This window comes from Castor canadensis, chromosome 11 (assembly GCF_047511655.1).
Source record: "Castor canadensis chromosome 11, mCasCan1.hap1v2, whole genome shotgun sequence".
NCBI classification, from domain to species: domain Eukaryota; kingdom Metazoa; phylum Chordata; class Mammalia; order Rodentia; family Castoridae; genus Castor; species Castor canadensis.
In genome coordinates this window covers 44783656-44808085 of record NC_133396.1, presented here as the reverse complement: position 1 = coordinate 44808085, position 24430 = coordinate 44783656, and the positions used below count along the sequence as shown (strand labels likewise).

The 24430-nt window shown below is 37.4% G+C and overlaps 1 protein-coding gene and 1 pseudogene across 8 annotated transcripts in view; one reads left to right on the top strand and one right to left on the bottom strand.

The window, feature by feature from the left end:
* Positions 1-24430, top strand: part of Ssh2 (slingshot protein phosphatase 2) — a 272549-nt gene that overhangs the window by 139254 nt on the left and 108865 nt on the right. For 3 of the 8 annotated variants that reach the window (XR_012438703.1, XM_074046518.1, XM_074046513.1), the window contains exon 1: positions 3236-3569. The exons of 2 other annotated variants lie outside the window; for them this stretch is intronic. Coding sequence is in view for 4 of the 6 variants with exons in the window: in XM_074046513.1 (XP_073902614.1) it covers positions 3442-3569 (128 nt within the window). In the remaining 2 variants the exon portion in view is untranslated. Of the gene's footprint in view, positions 1-3233; positions 3570-24430 lie in introns of those variants that run through there. 3 more of the 8 variants (XM_074046514.1, XM_074046519.1, XM_074046520.1) reach the window with 3 other exon arrangements.
* LOC109683770 (ubiquitin-conjugating enzyme E2 G2 pseudogene) lies at positions 14183-14826 on the bottom strand (annotated as a pseudogene).

Here is a 24430-nt window from a genome sequence, read left to right as displayed (position 1 = left end):
CTGATCTCTGCCTCCTGAATCGCTAGAATTACAGGCATGAGCCACTGATGCCCGGCTAAGGTTCCTAACTCTTAAAAGAACAGATTTTGGGATATTCCCTTAGGGTTTTATTATCATACTTTACAGATGAAGTTAAGTGATTTGGCCAAAGTCTAAGTTTATTAAGTAACCAAGTTAGAACTAGAACCCAGCATTTATGTTCTCTAGTTTCTAGCCTGTTGCTTTTGACATCAGTTCATATGATGTACCCATGATGAAATTTTGTCACAGAAGCAAAAGCATATCTACATCCTTGATTTACAGTGTTCTGGAATACAGTTAAGTCACCGTGTTCACTGTTTTACAGTGATTTTACCTTATGGAGGGCCACATGGATGCATAGTAATAGAAGTACCTATGGACACAGGAACATTTATTACTTTAAATTTTTTTATGGTATTAACATGTGATCCAATAAAAATTTAATTTGGTCATAGCCAATGTTGTCAAGAGCCAACCTTTTATAATACTCTTATTTCTTAGTTTTGAATTAGTCATCAAATGCCATAACAAAATTCATTTGAAATCTTCCAACTCAAATGAGCATGTGAAGAAATGGGACAATTTTTCTTTGGGACCTTTGTGTAGTTTTTTTTAATAGAAAGTCTTCTGACTTCACACGGAAGAGAAAACTAGCTTAGCTTATTTCATGCTGTTCAATCTAATTTGGAATCATTTTTTTAATTTCTAGATGCTTAGGTATGGAGAGCTTGCACCCTACAGCCTTGTTTCTTAACAGTGGATAATAAAGGATTAAATTGAGCTGAAACTAAATTGATTGACATTTTGACACTTCAACTGTGAAAAAAAGGGGGTTTATTCAATTTTTTAAAAGACAAGAGCAGAAAGAACTATTTCCTTAAAGTCCCAGTTTGCAAAGATGATGTAGTATTTTTCTTTAAAAAAATCAAAAGATATGATCTAGCACTTTCCCAATTTCCTATACTTCTGTTTTAAATGAGAATTTAACTTTGACAAGCTTTTGAAAGGCCTAGATGGAGGTGTTAACAGTTTCCTTACCTGAATGGGCTCTGAAAGAGGTCTTTTAAGGGAAAGCCAAAGGACTATGCATTTCTGGGCATGAAATCTTTATTTCTATTTCTAGCTTTTTTTTTTTTTTTTGCAGTATCAGAGCTTGAATGCTTGAACTCAGAGCCTACACTTTGAGCCATTCCACCATCCCTTTTTTGTGAAGGGTTTTTTTGAGATAGGGTCTCTCAAACTATTTGCACTGGCTGACTTTGAGCCTCTCCATCCATCTCTGCCCATCATCTATCTCTGAGTAGCTAGGAATACAGGCATGAGCCACGACACCCAGCTTCTAGCATATTTTCAATTCAAAAGAATGTGTTTGGCCAGGTGTCGGTGGTTCACCCCTATAATCCTAGCTGTTCAGGAGACAGAGATCAGGAAGATCGTGGTTCTAAGTCAGCCCCGGCAAATAGAGTGGTAGAGTGCCTTAGCAAGCCTGAGACCCTGAGTTCAAACCCAGAACTGCCAAAAAAGAGAGAGAAATAATGAATTTGAGTTCAGTAAGATACATTTCTTGCTGAATTCGTTTTCAGACAGATACAGGTGATTACCATGCTGTCATCTTACCTGAACTGCATGATTTAGTGTTGACTTCAATAAAATTCCATCTCTGCTGTGCCATGATAGGAACTGGACTCACTTTTGCAGTGCTCTTCTAAAGTGCACTTTTTTCTTTTTTTAAAATCACAGCAGGAGACTAATAAATTATAGTCTGGAAGAAGTTCCAAACTGGCAAGTTTGCCAGATGTTTTAAGCAATTTGGGGGTGGGGGGTGTATCAGCAGATTTTTTTTTTTCTTATATTGCCATTTGGGTGCCTGCTGACACAACCTGAATAAATCTTTCAAACATTTTCCTTCCTAGAGATGGATGAAGATGATCCAGACCTTCCATTAACTCTTCACTTCAAGAACTACTTGCTTCCTTACTATTTATTACCAGATCTCTAGGAAACATAATCACTTTTTTTTTTCTGGGTCCCTGTATGTTGAATCCTACACTAACTAGTCTGCTTTCTAATTGGTTAGTGAAGTCATTTTTTAAAATTATTAATTTTTGGCTTTTGAGTTCCTAAGATAGCTTCATTGATACTTACTTTAGTCGAGTATTCAGAAATGCTAAAAATACTGATGCCTGAAGATACTTGTCTGGCATTATAAGACTGGAAGGGCAAGACGTAAAAGGGAGCTAACTTTTTTACTGAGTATCCGCACTGTGCCTCTCCTTTTGTAAGCCACTACCTAACATTCAGGAGAGAGAGGATCTGATTTTACCAAGAGCTGGTTCATGGTCAGGTGGAAGACATTGCACTGCTCAGTAAGTTAAAAGGAACACGGTAAATGCTTAAGCCTATAAGGGCATCAGAGAGTACCATTTCGTGGTAAAGTCCCAAATCAGAAGTCGTAAAACCTGGATTCCTGTCTGCGTGAAATCATTTACAAACGAGGTCTTCTGCCTATGAGTTTCCACATCTGTAAAGTGAGGCATCTCTAGTTTGCCTTCTCCCGCGCCCCCCCACCCCCGGGGCTGCACGTTGGGATCACAGGAGAGGAACTTCAAAAACACTGACGTCTAGATTCCACCCTCAAAAGGTTCCAGTTCGATTGGTCTAAAGTTCAGCTAGAGCGGTGGATTTTTCTTTTTTTTATTTCCACAAGTAATTCATATGTGCAGCTAAGACTGAGTCCTTGGAGGATCCTAGGAAAGCCCTCCATGGACTTGTTTGCAAGTGTAAGATAGGGTTTTCTTTTTTCCCGCCATAATTTCAACTGCTCAGTTTAAAAAGATCAAATCTCTTAATTCCCCCAGCACTTAAAAAGCCATTGATAAATATTTCATTTATGCATGAACGGCCTTTAGATTTTTTAAGTCCATTGAAAAAATAGGTTTGCTTTAGGTAGAATGCCTAGAGCTGGTTAACAGGCAAGCCTTTCTGTTGAAACATTCCGCTTTAGAGAAATGCAAGCCTTTTCACTCACCTCTGGCTTGTTATAATCCACCTAGGCAGCGGAGTCTTGGGCTGCAGGTCCGCACGCGCGCAACGGAATCCGCGTGGGTGCTGCGAGCTCCCGGGTGGGGCGGGGCGCCGTAGGGGCCAGGCGGACCCTTCTGGCTCTTGCGACCCTCCCGCCCCGCCCTCGTCCCGACGCCCCGCCCCGGACGCGGGTTGGAGGGGGCAGCTGCAGGCGCCCGGCAGCCCAGACTCACAGCCGAGCCCCAGGGCTTCGGCGGCTGTCTCCGCGCGACCCGGCGGGCCCAACTTGGCCGCCGGGAGCCAGCGCCTCTGACCTGGCTTAGTCTAACGAGAGCCCCTCGTGCCGGAGCCGAGCGGGGAGGCGGCATGAAGAGCTGTGCGCTTTGAGTCGGCCCCATGACTCTGAGCACTTTGGTCGGTGAAAGGAAGGCGCCCCTCGCCTGCACCTGCAGCCTCTGTGGCCCCGACATGATCCCTTACTTCTCTGACAACGCGGTCATCTCGCAGAACGCCATCAACCAGCTGTGAGTCTCTCGCGCGCCCTCCCCTTCCGCGAACGCTCGGAAAAGTTTGCTTTCCCTCCCCAGCATCCCGGGGAGCGAGCTAGCCAGCCAGGGCTAAGCGGAGCCTGCGCGGTTTGTGTCTGCGCGTCCGGTCCGGGGCTGGGCGAGCGGGTGTTGTCGGGTGAAGAAGGCTCTTTGGGGGAATTTCGGGTAATCTTTGAGGGAATCCGAAAGTGGGGTCATCAAGGAGAAGTTGTCTGTTGTAACCGAGTGTATGGCACACGAGAGATGAGGATGAAGGGTGGCGGTAGAGTCGGAACAGCCAAGCCAGAAACACAGGGACTTTGTGGGTACTGCTAGCTACCAACCTCCTGTGGTGGCGGCTTTTGTTTGTTTAAATAAGTTTGCGCGTGACCGTAAGTTTCTGTTACAAGATTATTCACACGAAGAAAGGCAGTCCATTCTTCATTCCCTCTCGTTGTAGTCTAGAGTTTTATCAGAAAACTAGATGTCGATAGTGTAGCTGTTTTTCTTTTATCACCCCTTACTGGTACGTGCTTACGATCGAAGGCTTCATGCATTCCTTCGCTCACTAAAGTGCAAGATTCAAGCATATCTTTAAATTGCCACTGTTTTTGAAGTCTGGAGTTGTTACTCCCTTCCATTGTGGTTTAGCTATTTGTGAGAACTGTGCTGAAGCCTGTGGTTAATCTCACCTCACAGAGGAACTCCACCTGTTCAGGTTGCATCCTTAAACCAGTAGGGTGGTTTTAGGTTACTTTAGAAGCAGCACTTTGGTCTGCGATAGTGTATTGGCACTCACTCCCGAGTATCTTTAGAGGAGTCACCTGCAGAGATTTTCTGTACTCTCAGCACTTAAACTACTAAGTCTGTCTCCCTCCTGAAGAAATTGATTTAATGTCCAACAAAAACTTTCCATTACACCTTACTAAAGGTCCGAGAATAGCATGTAAAGTGATTTATATATAAATTTTTACCTACTTTAGTTAATAAATAGCTGTCCGATTCTCCTAAGTCAAATTAAACTCATTTGCGTTTCATGTCTTTTCCTTTATGTTGACTCCTGATGGAACTCCTAAAAAAAAAAAAAAGATAGCAAAAGAAAAAAGGGTACTGCCCTGTAGTATTAAAAAGTGTAAAATTGCCTTATTTGCATCTTCCTTTTTTTTTTTTTCTTTTTTTGTGACACTGTGCTTTGAACTCGGTCTTACACTTGCTAGGCAGGTGCTCTTCCTGCTTGAGTCACTACACCAGCCCTTCTTGTGATGTTTTTTTGTTTTGTTTTTTTGTTTTTGAGGTAGTGTCTCTCAAACTACTTTTCCTGGGGCTGGCTTCGAATGTCCATCTTCCTGACCTCTGCCTCCTGAGTGAGCCACTGGCATCCTGCATTGCATTTTCCTCTTAAAAAGAGGGTTGTGGGGATGAAGTGAAAGAGAAGGAAAGGAGTGAATAATTCTGAAACTGAATAACCAATCTCAAAGTAATAGTGTTAACAATGCTTTAAAAGTAAAAAAGCCCATGGAAGCAACCCAAGTGTGATATATTCATATAATATAATATTATTCAGTCATTAAAATGAAGGAAATTCTTTCACATTGCTAAAACATGGTGAATTTTGTTTGGGGGAGGTTAAGTTTGGGAGAGAACTATTTATCTATTGTAGTACTGGGGTTTGAACTCAGGGCATCAGGCACTTTACCACTTGAACCATACCTCCAGCCCAAACATGGTGAACTTACTCTAAATGGAATAAGCCAGTTACAAAAGGACAAATGTATGATTCCATTTATGAGGTAACTAAGGTAGTCAAATTCAGAGAGACAATAAAGTACAATGGTAGCTGTTTGGGATTGATAAGCATAGAGGAGAGATGAGAAATTTGTATTTAATGAGTACAAAGTTTCATTAAGGTAAGATGAAAAAATTTGGAGGATGGATAGTGGTGGTAGTCATACACACTATAAAAGTACTCAATGACAAAACCTTACACTTAAAATCATTAATATGATAAATCTTATGTGTATTTAATAATAAAAATACAGTTTAAACTTTTATTCTTTTGGCAGTATTGGGGATGTGAGAGCATGCTAGGCAAATGCTCTACCATTGAAATTTTTTTTTTCTTGGCAGTACTGGGGTTTGAATGCAGGGTCTCACACTTGGTAAGCAGGTGCTCTACTACTTGCACCACACCCCTAGCCTTTTATTTTTGCTTTAGTCATTTTTCAGGTAAGGTTTCACATTTTTGCCCCAGCTGGCCTTAGACCACGGTCCTCCCTAAAGCCTCCCTCGTGGCTGGGATAACAAGAAAACACCACCATGAGATGCTTATTGATTGAGATGGGGTCTCACTAATTTTTTGTCCTGGCTGGCCTTGAACCTCAGTTCTCCTGATCTCTGCCTGAGTAGCTGAGATTATAGGTGTGTAAGCCACTGCAACCAGCTCCAGCCCAAAAGGTTTTAAAAGCAGAGCTTCTAAGGTTTTTGAGGGGAAGAAGAAGGGAATTTTGAATCATACTGCTTAGTATAATCAAAGAAGTCTAGATAATTAATGTCTTTAGGTAAATCATTTGACTTTAGTTTCTTCCACTGTAAAATAAGGTGGTTCCTACTCCATAGGATCATAAGAGATCGTATATTTGTTAACACTTTGCAAACTGTAAATCCCTACAATAAAAATGAGTTAACTGAAATTAACAATAACTAATAGCTGGCATTTATTGACCACTTGTCACTGTGCTAAGAGTTTAATATATATTATCTCTTTAAATCATCATAGCAGTACTGTGAACTAATTTGTTCTATTTACAGATGATGAATTTGAGGAATAGAGGTTAAGTAATTGCTCAAGACCATATAGTTAGTAAGGATGAAACTGTTCTTAGAATCCAAATCTGTTTCCTAGGCCATTGTTCTTAATTACTATAAGAATGGTATTTTGGTCAGGTATGGTGGCTCACAACTGTAATCCAAGCTTTTGGAAAGCTGAGACTGGAGGATCTCAAGTTCAAGGCCAGCCTGGGCTACATAGTGAGACCCTGTCTCAAAATAACAACAATAAAAAAGATGTTTTGGAACTTGTTATGGTTATGCATGTCTGTAATCCTAGCACTTGGTATGCTGAGGCAGAAGGATCATTGTTGAGTTTGAGGCCAGACTGGACTACATAGTAAGACCCTGACTCAGTTTTTTAAAAAGATATTTTGTCTTAGTGGTTGCAAGGTCATTTTTGAGACTTGACAGGTTTAGGGATTATCTTTGCTGACATCTTCAATTTAAAAAATATATTTGTTATTATAGTGAGTTTTGCTACTAAGTTAGACAAACATTTAAAGGGTTTTCAGAATATATCATTTTTGTCTCTTGCTCTTTTTTTTTTTTTTTTGAGATGGTGTCACTGGCCTTGAACTGTCATCTTTTTACAGCCTCAGCCTCTCAAGTAATGTGGGATTATAGGCATATGCTACCAGCCAGACAAATTTTAGGATCAGTTTATCAGTTTTTATTTTTTTTCTTGCGGTGCTAGGGATCAAACCTAGGGCCTTACACAGGCTAGGCAAGTACTCTACCACTGGTACTATACCTCCAGCTCACTTCTTTGTTCTTAAAAAGAAACTTGTTATAATATTCATTTCTGAACTGTACTTTCTAGTATTGCTTTAATATGTCATGTTTATTTATAGTGCTGCCAAGCTTATTAAAAAATCTTTAGTGATCACTATGAATAAAATACTAAAATTATGAGCTTAAAATACCCATTGTTGCTACCTTATGCAAAGTTCTTAATTTGGGATCCATGGTCACCTAGAGGTCTATGACTTGGCTTCAGAAAGTTAATGAACTCCCCGAGAGCATATGAAAATGTGGGGTAGATAAATATTTATCTTTAGGTCAGGTTCTCAAAGTAATCTGTGTTAAGGGATTCTTTTCTACGGGGAAGTGTTATTTATAAGACCTGGTACTACAAACCTTAACTGGTATGAGCATTTCATGTGGTAACAGATATGTAAATAACAATGACTAATGGACGCAACTAAAAGATTTAGAGCAGGTACCAGACACAATGGCACATCGTGGGAAGGCTTGAGGCAGGAGGCTTGAGAGTTTGTAGCAATGTAGCAAGACTCTGCTTTTGAAAAAAAAAAAAAAAGAAAATCAGATTTACAGTCCTAAATAAAGACTGACTCAAATAAAATTTAAACTTATTAGGAAGAAGGGTGCCTTGACCAGGATTGTTTTGTTTTTAGCTTAAGGACTTGCTCTTAGGAGGTTTTTCTCCCTTCCTCATTTGCTGCCTCAGATTGTTGTATGTTTAGAAACTAAGTAACAAATCCTATGAGAATTGGGTCAAAGAATAAATAGACCAGAGTGAGATCCTAGGGACTCTCCTGGAGGGAGAGTTCATAACCTTTACAGTATGGCCTTTGAATACCTATTTTGGTAATATCATAGGCTCTTTGTGACTTCTTGATTTTCAACTATATTTCATATATCTAGAGAGAGAGAGAGAGATGAAATTATAGAATAATTGGAGTATTAGTGTATTTAATTAATACACTAATTAATAAATTATATCATCATTTATTGCATCAAGGTCATTCCTTCCCACTGTATAAAACTTACCAAGTAACTTTATGCAAATTACTTCATCCTTTTGACTTCTCTAGTTAATTGCTAAAATGTGGATGATGATTTGCCCAATCTACCTCTGAGGAATAGTCCTCAAAGTGTGGTCCCTAGACCAGAATCATGAGTATCATCTAGGAACTTGTTAGAAATGTAAATTTTCTAGCCATGCTCCTGACCTACAGGCAGAAATTCTGCGGGTTGTGGGCAGCAGTTTTTGTTTTGTTTGTCTATTTGTATTTTCTCATGATTGCAGGGTTTTGTATCTTGATTTAAAAAGCTCTTCCTACCTACCCCCAGGATTATAAAATAATTATTTTATATATCTTATAACATTTACGTTTTTAAAGATTTAACTCTTTAAACATCTGGAATTTATTTTTATTTATAGTGTGAAGTAAGAATGTGACTTAACCTTTTTATAAAATGCTTAATTATCCCAATGCTATGTGTATGTCCATTCTTCACTGATTTGAACTGCTATATATTAAATTCTTATGCATTCTTTTGTTCTCTTAAAGTCTGTTGGTACGGTTTTTGTGTTCATACACCAATACTACACTGTTTTTACTTAAAGATTTAGTGGATATTTTGACATCTTCTATGGCAAGGCCTACCTCAATCCTTTTTTTGTTTCTTTTAATGTCAGCTAGTCTTACATGTTCCAGGTAAGTCTTAAAATCAGTTTGAGAGCTACCGGCTTCTGGGCTCCACTGCGTTTCTCTAGCTGTAGCCTTTCCTTTCTCTCTAATAAATCCTACTTTATATAATAAATAAATAAATAAATAAATAAATAAAATCAGTTTGACAGTTCCACTCTTAAAAATACTATTGGATATTATAATTGAAAAAAAAAGTTGAGGTTATTCCACCAAGACCACCTCAAATAGAAATAAAAAAAAGTAAAATAAAAATCCTGTTTGGATTTTGATTGAAATTTTACTGAATTACTTTTGGAGAGAATTAACCACTTTATGAAATGAGCCTTTCCAATGAGGAAATATTAAGTATGTATTTATTCACTGTTTTTTTAAATGTCCTTTGATTAACTTTTTACAGTTTTCCTCATTTGCTAGTTACAACTTTATAATCAGATATATTCATGGGCATTTTATAAAGTTTTTGTTGCTTTTATGAATGAGCTCCCCTTTCCCATACCATTTTCTAATTAGCCACTGCAAGTGTGTAGTAAAACTAGTGCTTTTCATTTTTTATTTTTTAAAGACCACCTTGCTGGACTCTTACTTGGTTTTAATATCTAATAGATTTTAGTTGACTTTTTTGGACTTCTTTGGGTGGATGATTATATCATCTATAAATTAATTTTATTGCTTTCAGTATAATTCTTGTCTCTTTGGCTAGGGCCCCTAATATAATGTTAACTCGTGCAATGCTAGTGGACTTGTCTTGTTTTCCCTCACAAAATGAATGTTGTTTGGTTTGTAAATAAGTATACTTCATGCTACATGTTCTAGACTATTTATCAAGTTGAGGACATTTCTTACTATTCCTAATTTGCAAAGATTTTAATTTTATTTGAATTTTATTGAATGCTTTTTATATTTATTGAAATGATATTTTCCTCTTTATTAGTAATAGAGTAACATTGAGTTGCTAAAATCATCTTTATGGAATCATCCTTATGCAAATGAGCTATACTCTGTATTAACTGGTTTAACATATTGCTAGATATGGTTTGCTAATAGTTAAGATTTTGCACTTAAGGACTTAAATATTTGCTGACTCTTCAGTGGTGTCTTTGTCCAGCTTATGTCTAATTTGTAGAATGATTTAAGTGGTATACTTTCATTTTCTCTGTGTTCTGAAGCAGTTCTTGAACAGAACTGTCTATATTTTAATGCCAAGAAGCAACAAATTCTTAAAGTGTTAAAATGTTATGAAATATGGCTGGGAGTGTAGCTCAGTGGTAGAGCACATGCCTAGCATGTGAGAAGCCCTGAGGTTCAATCCCCAGCACTGTAAACAACAACAACAAAAAAAACTTAAAATGTAACAATTTTTTTTCCTTTCAGAATTTTAAATTTCTTTGTTCTTATTGAATAAATATAACTATCACTCATGGTGCTTTTTATATCTAGATCTTGTATTATACTGAAATGAGAAAGTATAATTAAAATAATAGGTAATATAGGGATTCAAACCAAGCATTCATTTATGATTTAAGGGATTTTTTTCTCTCTTTGGTGGGAAAAGAAATTAATATTAGTATTTCAAATAGGAATGAGGGGTTAGGATAGTAGCATAATGGTAGAGTGTGTGTTCATCGTGCTCAAGGCCCTAGGTTCAATCTCAAGATCAAATAAATAAGTAAAAATAAAGAAGCATGAGATGTCTCCTTGCTTTTAAGTTAATGACTGTTTTTATTATTATTTGTCATCCTTGAATAGAGAATATTGCCTTTAAAAGTATAAATTTGGGAGGCTAGAAGCATGACTCAGGTGGTAGAGCACCTGCCTAGCAAGCATGAAGCCCTAAATTCAAACCCCATACCATCAAAACAAAGTGCAGTTTTTAAAAACTATCAGATTAGTTTATATCTAGTGAATCTTCCAAGTGTTAATAGCCCTTAAATATGAAGAAAATGTTAATGATCCACTGTCAGAGTATAAAGATAAACTTATGTTTTCATTACTGACCATATGTTTGTGTGGCTTTATCCACACTTGTGCATGTTTAAAGTCAGTAAAGTAATAATTGGCCTGGAATGGAGGGGGTAAGGAAGAAGAGATCTCAACTTCAGCTTTCTTGGATTCATGCTTAACCAATTTAACTGAAGAGTAAATCTGCACATTGAAGACGAACAGGAATGGTGAGGTGGTAATGTGCTGATGTCAAGATTTCTTTTTGATAAATACAGTGGATTTTTTCCCCTAAATTATTACTATATGGCATGTGTTCTCATCTATATTCACACCTGAATTTGGGCAAATTCTTTAGACTTACACTGAGAATTCTCTGGCGAAGACCAAATGAATAAAAAGCTGTTGGACATTGTAGTAATAAAGGGGCTCAAATTTTACAGATCAGCTTGCCTATACCTCTTCTTGGGTCTTTCTAGTAAATGTGAGTTCTCTTAATTGCCATATGTTAAACTATTGTGGGACTGAAGAAGACTGGTTATAGGTTCTATCCACAGTTTCTGAATTTTTCACATAGTTCCTGAATTTCTAAAGTGAAAACGGGGGGAAAAAAATCAATATCCTGACTACTTTGGGGTAGGGTTAGAGTTAACTTTGCATTGTTGAATGATGCACAGGATGTTATTGTCACTAAATTAGGTTTAATGTGAAGAAATGTGCTAAAACATCAAGGCCTTTTCAGGTGTTCCTGTGATTTGGAAAGAATATAGCCAATGATTTATAAATAGATTCTTAGTGTTGCACACCAAACAACAAGTTTGGGTCCTTGTTCTTTTTTGCACTTTGTTTGAACTTAGCAACTTTTGTTTTCTGCTTAATTAGTTTTTAAAGGGATATGAACCTTCTTTTAGTAGCCCAAGGGATTTGACATTAGCTAAATCAAAAGCAACAAAATCCAGAGTCTTGACTCATTCTCCAATAAAGAGAAACCTCAGCGTTAGCCAACTCCATCAATTTAGGTTTCCAGGTATAGAAGTAGAATTATTTATTTTTTATTATTTTTTTTTATAATAAGCTTGAATGGCCTAAATGGTTGCTTATGTGGGAGTTAATAGCTGTCTCCTTTCAGGAGACTATGGAGACCAAATAAGATGATTCATGGGAAAGAATAAAATTTTCAGGTATGATTATTACCTTTATCATCTACACTTAATATTTATTAATCAAGGTTCACATGTATGTTCATGATATATATTTATGATACATAATAGCATATTTCAAACCTCAGTATTAGAATTGTGACTTCTATATTGATTTTCTTCTGTGATGATTCTGTAAAATTTTATCCTTTTGCAACTTAAAGCATCCTTCATCACCCCAGGAAAAAAGTGATCAGGCTTATGATCTCAGTATCTTGTCATGCTTCTCATCTCATGATTGCACTCTGAACTTAGTGTAATAACAGCCAGTTGCTCTTCATGAGCATTGAATTGAATGAGAGTGCTTTTATCTTATTTTAAACTGATTTTAAATAAGTATTACTTATAACTGAAAGCTCATAAGAGAACTGCAGACCCTCTTCTGACCCATGTCCTGTGTGTGTGTGTGTGTGTGTGTGTGTGTGTGTGTGTGTGTGTGTGTGTGTGTGTTATTAGGGGATGAACCCAAGACCTCTCACTCACTAGGCAAGCACTCTACCACTTGAACTACACCCCCATGTCCCTTTAAATTACTGTGTTTCTTTAAATATTAATATACCTCATTTTTTTTCCTGAGGTGGAAAATATAGAACTTTATTTTTTAACACAGTAATTAAATTCCACTACAGAAGAGGGACACCATAGGGTTCTCTCTCTTTTTCATTTAATAAATACAAATGAATAAAAAATACTTTGTTTTGTAAAGAGACTGCCTCTCCTCCTCCACCTCCCATGGAAGCCTATGGATAGCCATGCCCCCCTGCAGCCAGCCTGAAGCCGTAGCCATCTACCTACACAGACTACTTCTTGTCACTCCATGGAGAGGGACACATGTCATTTGTGCCTGCAAATGCTATTTAGGTGCAATACCTCTCCTTCTCCACCCTTCCAAATACAAATCTTCATACTGAATTTCAAATTTTAAACTATTCCCTTTCGAAAAGGAAAGAAGTGGTTTCCACAGGAGCTGAACATGGAGCCTGAACCAGAAATTGTTAACACCATGAAATGAGAGGTTTCAGTGAAAGGTGACTGTCCACTGGACACATCCGCTAAGAGAAGGAGAAAAGGATAATGTGAAGTGAAATCTATCGCCTGTCTCACACTATCCCTTATTTTAAAAATAGAAACTCTTGTTTAATTTGTGTTTGGAGCAGGCCACGTATCTCCTTCGGCATGTAACAGAGCTGTTTGCTTATGGTGTCTCCTCTGGGTGCTTGCTGCTCAGCTGGTCTGCTGTTAGAGACACCCAAACTGCATCAAAGTCAGAGCACAGAAAGTACTCCCTGCAGGGAGTACTTCCCAGCCAGGTCCAGTTCAAGGTAAGGCACACTTCAATGCTCTGAGTAACTAACTGCAGATCCCTCCAACTCCATGGTGAAGAATCCAGCAGTTCAATTCCTGGTACAACCACAATGTACAGTACAGAACCTGAGGGCTTCCCAGTTTTTAGATGGGAAAAGAACTCTTGCAGGCTCACTAAAACTGTAGCCAACTTCCCTGCCTGCTCCAGGAGTGCATCAGTAATGTGGATATGAACACAATCCCCTAAAATGCAGCTAGAAGTATCTGTCTTTGTGGCCAGCAATAACCTTCTGTTTTATGTTCCCACTTCTCCCTAACACATTTATCAACATTTCCTGACAATGTGTCTCAGGGTGATGCTGTAACCATGTTGTAAGAACAACCTCTGCTCATAAAACATGAAATGAAAGTTATGAATGCCTCATGGGACACATGGGAACTGGGAATAGGAAACAAAAGGGCCAGCAAAGAGCGTGTGGCCCTTTCCCGCTGCTTTTACACGTGCCCCAAGTCTTCAGAAGGAGCATTGCTGGAAGCCAACCATCCATGAGAGGGCTGGCCTATGCAGTCCTCCGTGCTCCAGGGAGAGGAGTCACAGGCCGTGGTGCTGGAGGGAGCCATGAACCAGGCCATCGCTAGGAGAGGTAGTGATGACAGCTTGGACCACCTACCTGAAACCTTGCAAGGAGGAATACTTTAAAACTGTGGCTGTCATTATTCTACATGAGTTACATTTCAGAAGAGAAGCCTGTTTGGGTGGAAAGGGAAGAAATGATAGGTGCTGTGGCTCTGCGGGTGTGCCTCTTTTGGTGCCAGCACAGGTTAGCACTGTCACTCAGTGTTCTGGAGGAGAGCACTGGACTGCTCCACAGGATGTGCACATCTGTGTGTGTGCATGAGGCATGGCCTCAGAGCCCCAGAGACTTCTGTGCAGTCTTCTTGGCAATGTTGTAAAACCGTTCGCGGTTGTCCCACCACGTTTTGGAAGCATCCACATTACCTCTGCTTTCATCATTGGGCTCTGTGAGCATGCACACCACTGACAGCAGGATCTTCTCCACACTCTGCACAGGGCTCCACCTCTCAGCACTGCTCTCATAGCCTGTGGGGTCATCACCAGCTGCATCAGAATGGAGATGCAGACTCTCCCATCAGAGTAGATGTTGGGATGGAACATCTAACAAGTGAATCTTATCTTTGGAGGACTCAGTGTGTAGTCAAGTGGAAAACTCAGGATAGCAAGAAAAACACCAAACTCAAAGCAGGTATCTTCAGGGCCCATTCAAAAAAAATTCTCTTCATTCACGGGGCCTGCCGTGATTCCTTTAGGAGGATTCAGGGTTAATTGTTTGTACTCAGCCATCAGCGTCTTGAGTGCTGACCCCGCCATGTCCGGCAACAGCTGGGCTCAGTGGCCTGGCTTCATCCAAGCCAGTCCTGCCCACCTCATGTACCTAGTTTTCATGAATATCAAACTTTTAAAATTTTCCACCAATATATCATTTTTATTTTTGTGGAGACCTTAGTTTGAGAACTTCTCAATAGGATGATGTGAATTACCAGTGCAAATTTCTCTTTATAAGACATGAATGATTCAAATAATGAATAAAATCAGATTTCTTTGAACTCCTTGATCACACTTTGGTATATTTCATTCTGTTAACCCCACCTCAGTAAAATTTCACACTTAATTCTTAAAGTATCCAATTCTTTAAACATTCTCTTTAAAAAAATCTTAAAAGGCTGGACACCAGTGACTCACACCTGTAATTCTAGCTATGTGGGAGACTGAGATCAGAAGGATCAAGGTTCAAGGCCAGCCTGGGCAAGTAGTTCAAGAGCAAATTAACCAGAGCAAAATGAATTGGAGGTGTGGCTCAAGTGGTATAGTGCCTCCTTTACAAGTGTGAAACCCTAAATTCAAACCCCCAGACTGATAAAAAAACAAAACACCTTAAAAGTTCCCTAAGGCAGGTGCCAGTGGCTCACATCTGTAATCCTAACCACTCAGGAGGCAGAGATTAAGAGGATCGCTGTTCAAAGCCAGCCCCAGGAAAATAGTTTGGGAGAACTTATCTTGGAAAAAAACCCATTGCAAAAAAGGGCTGATGGAGTGGCTCAAAGTGTAGGCCCTGAGTTACATATTCAGAATAATTACTTGTCTTTTGTCCTTGTTCCTAATAGTAATAGAGTAGTGTTTAGAATGAAGCAGGTCCAGAGTTTCACAGTTTATAGGCTGTGTGGCCTTGACCATATTATATAACCACTCTAAGCCTTAGTTTCCTCATTTGTAAAATGAAACTTATAATACTTATAAAGAATTAAATGTAACATTTGTGAAGTATTGGTAGTAAGAACTGAGTAAATGGTATCTAACATTTTTTCTTTTTTGGCATGAGCCAAATTATAAGTGAAAGAATTAGAATACAGAGTGGTAAAAATTCTATAATTTGCATTTTCATAGTCATACCTATTTTGTGTAAGAGGTAGGAGATAAAAAAAATACATTCAAGATGTTCCTGCAGACAGGATTCTCAGTCAGTTGAAGAAATAAGACATGTCAATTTAAAGAAAAAAAAAAGGACATGTCAACGAAAGACTACAGTTTTACGCACACTGTTAGGTGAACAGCGTAGGCAAAAGTGTTGGTGCTTCACAAAGACAGAAGAAATAAAGGTGTTATTGTAAATGAGCTACTCAGGAGAGATTTTAAGAAAGTAGAATTTGAGTTACTGGCCATCTCAAATGTCTTGATTTGCGTCAAGAAGTAAAGAGTACTTGTGTGGTTAAAAAAAAAAAAAAAAAGACTTCTGTGGCATATATTGACCAAATTACAAATGGGTTTCAACTAATGGATGTTTCATTGTGGTAATGAAAATCAGAAAGACTTTTGTATAGACAGCATGTTCTTTAGAAAATTACTGTGAGCATACTTTGGGTAAATCAAATAGGCAAAGTTGAACCAAATATCCATTGGGTACCCAGCACAGTACCAAGCATTTACAGATTTTACATAGCTTGTTTAGGAAGGCTGCCAATTTTGCACGTATGTTATTGAATCAGCACTAGTGCCTGGGATAACAATGTAAAATCTCCATAGGCAGCTTAAGAACAGAAATCATTAAGCTATCTGCTAGTGGCTTTATGTTAAAGGGGGGCAAGGGGAGACATATTTAAGTAATCCAAAGCAAAATCTCTTTTTTCATTTCTTCCAGCTCTAGCTGGATACTTAGCTCTAGATACTATTTCATCAGCATCATGTGACGGGCAACACAGTTTACATGGCAATGGTTTTATAAATTTATGGTAGGATGAGCTATAAGGGAAAAGGTGTGCTCATTACTATTTTTTTCTTGTTCTTACTGGCCTGGTTAACAATTAATGGCTCAACTTTTTATAGTTCTGTATAAGCAACATGAAACTCCTGAGTTTCTAAGTCAAATGTACATCATAAGTGGATATGATGATCTTTTACATAAATAATAGCCTGTGGTTATATGTCAAAAAAAAGTTCAAGGACTTACATAAATTCATGTTACACTAAACCCAGACAATAGTTTAATGATACTGAGTCAAAAAAAAAAAAAAAAAAGGGACTACAACTGCTAAGAATTTAGCAACTGTGCCTTAATAATTCTCCTACCCTAAGAGAAATGACAAGATGAGACTAGGTAAGATAAACTACATATTTATTTCTATGTAGTGATGTTGAATAAGTTTAAAGCCAGTGTAATTATTTTTCAATGTTAAAGAAAAATCAAAGACTGTAAAATGGCTAGTTACCTTATCTCTGAAGATTAAAAACCATTATTTTAATTATATTTCTGTATTGCTTACCTTTTTGGAAATACTTGAGTTTATCTCTTGAGTCCTGGCTATTAGTATGTTGGGACTCATTCACCCCTGTAGCTCTCAGTTACCTTTAGAAGCTTGGAGACTTTCTCAGCAAGGCCATATGCCCTGCTTTTCAGAAAATGGTAGTGTCATTATTCAAAAGTCTGTTATGCTTAAAAAAAAAATCTAGTCTCAGAAGTAATGGAGTTAATCTGATTGAAGTAAGATATACACATGTGTGAAATGCCAAGGTGAAACACACTTGAACAATCAATATACACTTAAAAAAATTAAGGACAGGAAGGTAAAACAGGTCCTGTCCAAGGGAAGGTGCTAGTGGGAGGGGAGAGGGTAAACAGAGAGGGTAAAGGAGAACAAATATTGTCGATGATGTTCTTTGTATACACATTTAAAAATTGAACAGTAAAACCTGTTGGAATTGTTCTAAGAAAGGGGGAGAGAAATGAGGAAGAATGATGGAGGTGGTGAATCTAACTATGATACATTGTAAGCACATATGGAAATGTCACAATGAAACCCCCTGATATAACTAATATATACTAATGAAAACATAATTTAAAAAATCTAGTCTGTCAATTAAAATTAAAATCAACAAATAAATATTGAATGTTAATGCTCTTCTTTATGGCAGTTTTACAGATCCATTTGGGAAAACTTCCAAATGAAGAATTCCCTTGACTTTTTAAAAACCCATCTATCCCTATACACAGTAAAGCATATTCTTAGCTCCCCAAGCTATTTGCTGTTAATACTATCCAGGCCTCGTCTCTGCATGTACTTTTTAAAATGAGATTGTCCTGTATCTACTGCTTTGTAACCTCATTTTTTTTAGTTTAGCATATTGAGAACATCCTGTCATTGTCCTCAAATGTGTTTTTTTATATCCTTTTTACATTTAAATGATTCCTATTCTGCCCTATTAGACATTTTGCTTATGTCCAGTTTTGTGCAGTTATAAACAAAGTCTCATCAAATGAACATCCTTGTGCCAAAATCTTTGCATATATCCTTAAAAGAAATATCCTAAAGCTCAATTCTCTGATTAATGGTCAAAAGGACATACATATTTCTAGGACTTTTGATACAGGTTACTGGTTTGCTTGTCATTTGTACTCTTCTGTGTGCTCACCAGCAATTTTAGTAATTCATAGTACTCCTGAAATGATAAAAAATAAAACCAAGGTAAATTCAGTTTCATCCTCAATCCATCTCAGCAATTTGGAGACCTAGAAAAGTTGATCCTTTAGTGTCTTTGCTCTTAAGACCTTTTTTTATACTTAAGCACTGATGAAAAATGCTTTGATTTTTTTTAAGCTTATTTGAATAAGACTAATGGAAAGATGAAAGAACAGTACAGATAATTAAGATGAAGAAACTAATTATCCCAAGGTATTTTAAGCATATATGTAGTGTTTATGAATTTAAATTTGCTGCTCACATTTTTATTTTATTCTGAAGTCATCACCATTTTAGGCTTAGAGAATTTTAGATCCAAAAGATAAGCAAACAAACTTTGTTAGTTAGGTTCCTGCAACAAATTAACTTAGGCCTTGAACATTCATTATGCTCTTTTTAGGACATTTTAAGCATCATTGAGATTTTCCATAGTACCATTTTACTAATGACACTGGAATCAGATTTGTTAGTTTACTAATATTAGTGCCTATACTTATGAAGTTAGAATTTCATGACTGTATCTGTAGTAAACAATGGACATATTTCACAAAGTTGAGGTGATTAACTTTTTAGAGAGAAAGCCATCTTTGAAGCTATATGAGTATTAAGCACAGGAGAAAGGAGAGTGTGAGCTGTATATTTCTTAAAAATTCTTAATTTGAATGTCACCAGCAGATCTAATTAGTATTCATAATAGCCTGTGGAAAATTTACAGGGGAAAAAAAAAAAAAAGGAAAGAGTCAAGCATGGTGATACACCTCTGTATTCTCAGCTACTTGGGAGACAGAGGTAAGAAGATCACGGTTCAAGGCCATCCAGGGCAAAAGTTAAAGAGACCCTATCTGAAAACAAACTAAAAGCAAAAAGGACTTAAGATGTGCCTCAAGTGGTGGAGAGCTTTCCTAGCAAACTCAAGGACCTGAGTTCAATCCCCATCACCTTAAAAAAAAAAAAAAAAAATAGGAGGCCAAACTTTTGAACTTTTGTATATTGATTGCCTCCCTTTTTCTGAAATCAACCTGCTTCCTTAATGAAGTTGTATGTCAGAATCCTAGGCAAGGAGAATGCTTTAGGGTGAAGTTTCACTTTTCATAGTGGCAGCCGGAACAGAGGATGAGTTCAGCACCTTCTCTTAAGATTCTATCTCTGCCCACAGCTCATCTCTTTTACATAGCAACCCTTTGTTCATTGAAGTGTGTGGACCTCTATTGTTGGCCTGTCCAACTACAGTCAGGGACCAAAGGTGACTGATAAAGAGTCCAAAGGTCAAGGTGGATAATGTGGGGTTGACCTAGCTTTAAAGGAAAAAACATCTTTTTTTGATATGCAGGAATCAAAAAACTGAATTGCAGTCCAGGAAATGTTCACTTCATCAGATTCAACCTTTCAGCTCTGAAGCAAAAAAACAGTAGCCATTTCTGCAGGCAACATGAACAGAAAAGAAACACAGCTTTTTTAAAAGGGTATGATTTAATTACATTGGGTCGTATTGGAGATTTCAAACTACAGAGATGGTTCTATGGAAATGTTGCTTTGCTTACTGTGAGACAACAGGAATCAAATCAGAAACCAAAGTAAACCACAATCACTAGGGTTTCAGAATGGAGAGTCAGTTGAGATTCAGGTATTTTGCTTACTAACCTGTCATTAGAATGTGATGGAAGCAAAAAAACAGGAAATGCAAATAACATTTGCATTTCTCATTAGGGCTAATGCTTAAATTGGCTTTTACTAAATATTTTCTGATAACTTCAGAATTTAGGACCTCACCCTGATAAATTTAGCCCCCAGCCTGATTACAAGTCTTCTTTTAGGCCCAGAGCAGTGGTCATCCTAAGTATAAAGGAAGCATAAATAGAAGGATCTCAGACCAGGCTAGTCTGGGTATAAATAGGAGACCCTATCCAAAAAAATACCTAAAAAGTAAAAAGGACTGGGGATGTGGCTCAAGTGATAGAGTATCTGCCTGGCAAGCACAAGGCCCTGAGTTCAAACTCCAGTACCGCTAAAAATAAATAAATAAGCCAGGCATGGATGCATATACCTTATAATCCCAACGCTTAAGAGACTAAGGCAGAAAGAGATCAAGTTTGAAGCCATCGTGGGCTACCTGGTGAGATCCTGTCTCAAAAATGAATGAATAAAATAAGTCTCCCTTTTTAGTGTCAGTCCTTTAAATTAGCAGTGGTCCTTGTGTATAGTCATCAAAACTATAAGCTACTGTCTGTCCTCTAGTGAAAAGACTGTAAACAGAACAGCTACATAGTATGTGGGGCCTAGTGCAGAATGAAAATGCAGAGCCCCCTGTCTAAAAATCATTAAGAATTTCAAGATGCCATAAGAAGAGCATTAAACCAAGTGTGGAATCCTCCCAAGCACCAGACCCCATGCAGCTGGCCCCAACTTTGGGATATGAAATTAAATAAGTAGGATTGATGGGAATTCTACCACTTATTCATGTGTATCTTCCTGAACTCTGTTTTCTTTTTCTATTCTTTATGTTCCTGTAAAACTTTTCCTGTTTTACTCATTTTTCTGCCACTGTGCGACAACCTGTGGCAGGAATTGGGACTATGTATTGTTCTTTTTGTAGTCCATGTGAAAACTTTTGGAATAATACTTCTTTCTGTTTGCCTAGTGGAACAATCAAGATTAGGGTTTTATTTTTAGGAAATGTAATTAACTGATATGACTAGAAATACAAGTACCACAGTATAGTTTTTAAAATTCTTTCACAATTGATATAGCATTTGATTCAAACAATTAAGCATTTGAAGCATTTAGTATTTTTCCTCTCATTTTACAGATAAGAAAATTAAGCCTCAGAGAGAGTTAGGAGACTTTCTTAAGGTCAGCCAGATGGTAAGCCCCCTTTCAAGCCCATGCCTTTTCTCACTAGTCCATTCTGCCTTTACAGATAAGCAAGGCCAAGGATAAGGTGATGGAATATATTGCTTCATTAAGAGTGATCTGTTTTACAGAATTTTTTCCAGTTTCCAAGAATAACTGCTGAAATGAAATAATGTTAACTAATATTTGCAACAAGTTTTCACTTTTATTATTTACTGTAACCTTGGAATCACTGTGTGGTAGTGGTTCAGCATAATTTTAAAGGAATAAGATTGAGGCTCACAGAGATTAATGAGTGAAAGGACAGTGACTAAAATCCAGGCCTTCTAATTTTGTCACATGGGTTTTTCTTCCATGCTTTATTTGCCTGTAATTAATTTTATATCTCTGCTTGTTCAGTGTTCATTTATTGATCACCTGCAATGTTCTGGGCACAGCGAATGCATCACTGAACACAGAAGGCTCTCAGAATTTACATTCCAGAGTGTAAATATATTATTATAAATAATCACCTGATGATACAGTTCTAAAGAAAAATATAAAACAGGACAAAAGTAAACTGGGAGAGAGGATGCTGTCTTAGAGAAAATGGTCAAGAACCCAATAAGCTTCAGAATCTGAAGTCCTTTGACATAAATGTATAAGTCAATTTTTAGGTATAGCAAATAATCTAAATTATATGAGATTACTGCATTTATGAACATAACTGTCAATAGGTGAGAATCGTTAACTGTTACAAACATTAATCTCTGTAGTAACCATTATACCATACAATTAATCTCCTTTCCCTTGTAGCATAGATTATAAAAACTAAAATCAATAAAGCTCTAAATCTAGTCATTTCCTTTTATGCTGAGACACTTACTGCATAAGGCGGTGCTTAATGTGTTGATGATCTTAGATTTCCCTCAAAGCTAGAAAATAAGTACTAGAATTAAATGGCATGCTTTGTGTAGCTGTTAACATTTCTAGAGTTTCCAGCAGGTTCAGGAAATGAAAACCCTTATTTGGAGAGATTTAATTTTAATGAATTTCAAAATCTTTTCTATAATTCTTTAGAGTATTAAACTCCTGTTATGTCTTAGTACTGTAGGGCTTCAGTAGATGAATTTTCACTTAATGTTTGGAAATCTTTGTGATATAAAAATGTTTATTGTGAGCCAGGAGCCAGTGGTGCTTACTCAGGAGGCAGAAATCAGGAGGATCATGGTTCAAAGCCAGCCCAGGCAAATAGTTTGTAAGACCCTGAGAAACCCTATCTTGAAAAAACCCATCAAGGTATAGGCCCTAAGTTCAAGCCCCACTACTGCAAAAAAAATGTTCATTGTAGAGGGATTTTTTTAGAACTTGGGAAAGAAGGAGAAAGCATAAGGGATAGAATTTGCCTAGGTGTGTGCTTTAAAAGAATAGAATCCCAAGTATTGATAGAATATCCTTAGAAACTCCTAGCCCTATCTATTTGTGCTTCCTCTGGTTTCAAAATTAAATCCAAGCATAAATCATTAAGAGCTTGCCTCATGTTAAAAACTAAACTGCTACCTGCTAAAACATGAACTGCAACGATGGGGAGGTTGCTGCCAATAGTTTCTTTAGCGCAATTACTAGATTTTTTTAGTCCTCAATTTTAGACTAGGAAAGTCATGAATACCTTGAAATAATAGGCAAAAAAAAATGGGTCTGTATATCATTAGTACATTAATTTTTCTGTAGAAAAAGGCCATAACTTTCATCAAATTCTCAAAAAATCTAATGACACCCACCACACACACACCATTGGAATTAAGAACCTGGAATGGGACTGTTTTAGGTGTTTGATTTAGAAACCAAGTAAACTCGTTTTGTTTATCCATTTTTAAATAATCACTATGCTGAAAGAATTTGAGCTAATATTAGGATCCTGGAGTCTTTTGAATACTTATGATACTCTTTCTTTCTTTCCTTTTTTTTTTTTAATTGTACAGGGGTCTGAACTCAGGGCTTCATGCTTGCTAGACAGGCTCTCTATCACTTGAGCCACTCCACCAGCCCTTTTTTGTGATGGTTTTTTTCTACATAGGATCTCTCGAACTATTTGCCAGGGCTGGCTTTGAACTGCGAATCCTCCTGCTTGCTGCCTCCTGGACAGCTAGGATTACAATCCCTTGTAATGTTCTTAGAATAACTATTCCTAGAATGGTATTTGCTTAAATGAAAACTTGGAATATTACAGTAAAGCCTGGATGTTTGTGTTTCTCACCAAATACTTACAACTTACATGGTGAGAGATAAGAGAAGCAATATTGGGGATTTACGGTACTTTAAATTATATCTAGATAGGCAAAAACAATAATCAAAAGTTACTCTGAAGAAAAAGTTTTGAAAAGAAGTAGGATAATTTCTCATTGCATTTAATGCAGGTATCTATTGAATTAATTGTGAGGACCTTATCGGTTTGGGGATTTAGTAGAATGAATGTACTATTATTTAATGTGCTGTTCTTTGAGGGTCAAGAATTTTCCTATCCATTAAGCCATTCTTAGCCACTAAGACCAGTTTCAGCACCTACCATGTACAGTTGTAAATTTTTAGAGGTGTGAGCAGTCCTGTTTTATGTGCCATTTTTGCCTTCCTACTGTTACATTATTTATTTATTTATTTATTTATTTATTTATTTATTTATTTAGACCTTAATCCAGTAACTCTTTGCTCTAACAAAAATTTCTGTGTTTTGTAAATAAAGTCTTGAAAATAGAGTAGTTTACTCTTAGAAATTAAACATCCTATGAAAAAAGCTTATTCATATTAGATTTCTTTTCTTCCAGAGGGAGATAATTTTGTGTCAAATGGGCTTTTTTGTTTTGTCTTATTTTGGGGGATAGGGTCTTGCTATGTAGCCCAGGAACTCATGATCCTCCTGCCTCTGCCTCTTGAGTACTGGGATTACAGGGGTGGCTACCACACATAGCTAGAAGTTTTAGGGGTTGTTTGCTTTCTTGTGGTACTTGAGACTAAACCCAGGACCTTGCACATACTAGGCAAGCACTCTACCATTGAACTACATCCCCAGCCCTTTTCATTGAATTTTTTTTTTTTTCAGTACTGGGGCTTGAACTCAGGGCCTACACCTTGAGCCACTCCGCCCTATTTTTTTGTGAAGAGTTTTTTTTTGAGATAGGATCTCATGAACAATTTGCACGGCTAGCTTCAATCCTCCTATCTCTGCCTCCTGAGTAGCTAAGATTACAGGCATGAGCCACCAGCGCCTGGCTCA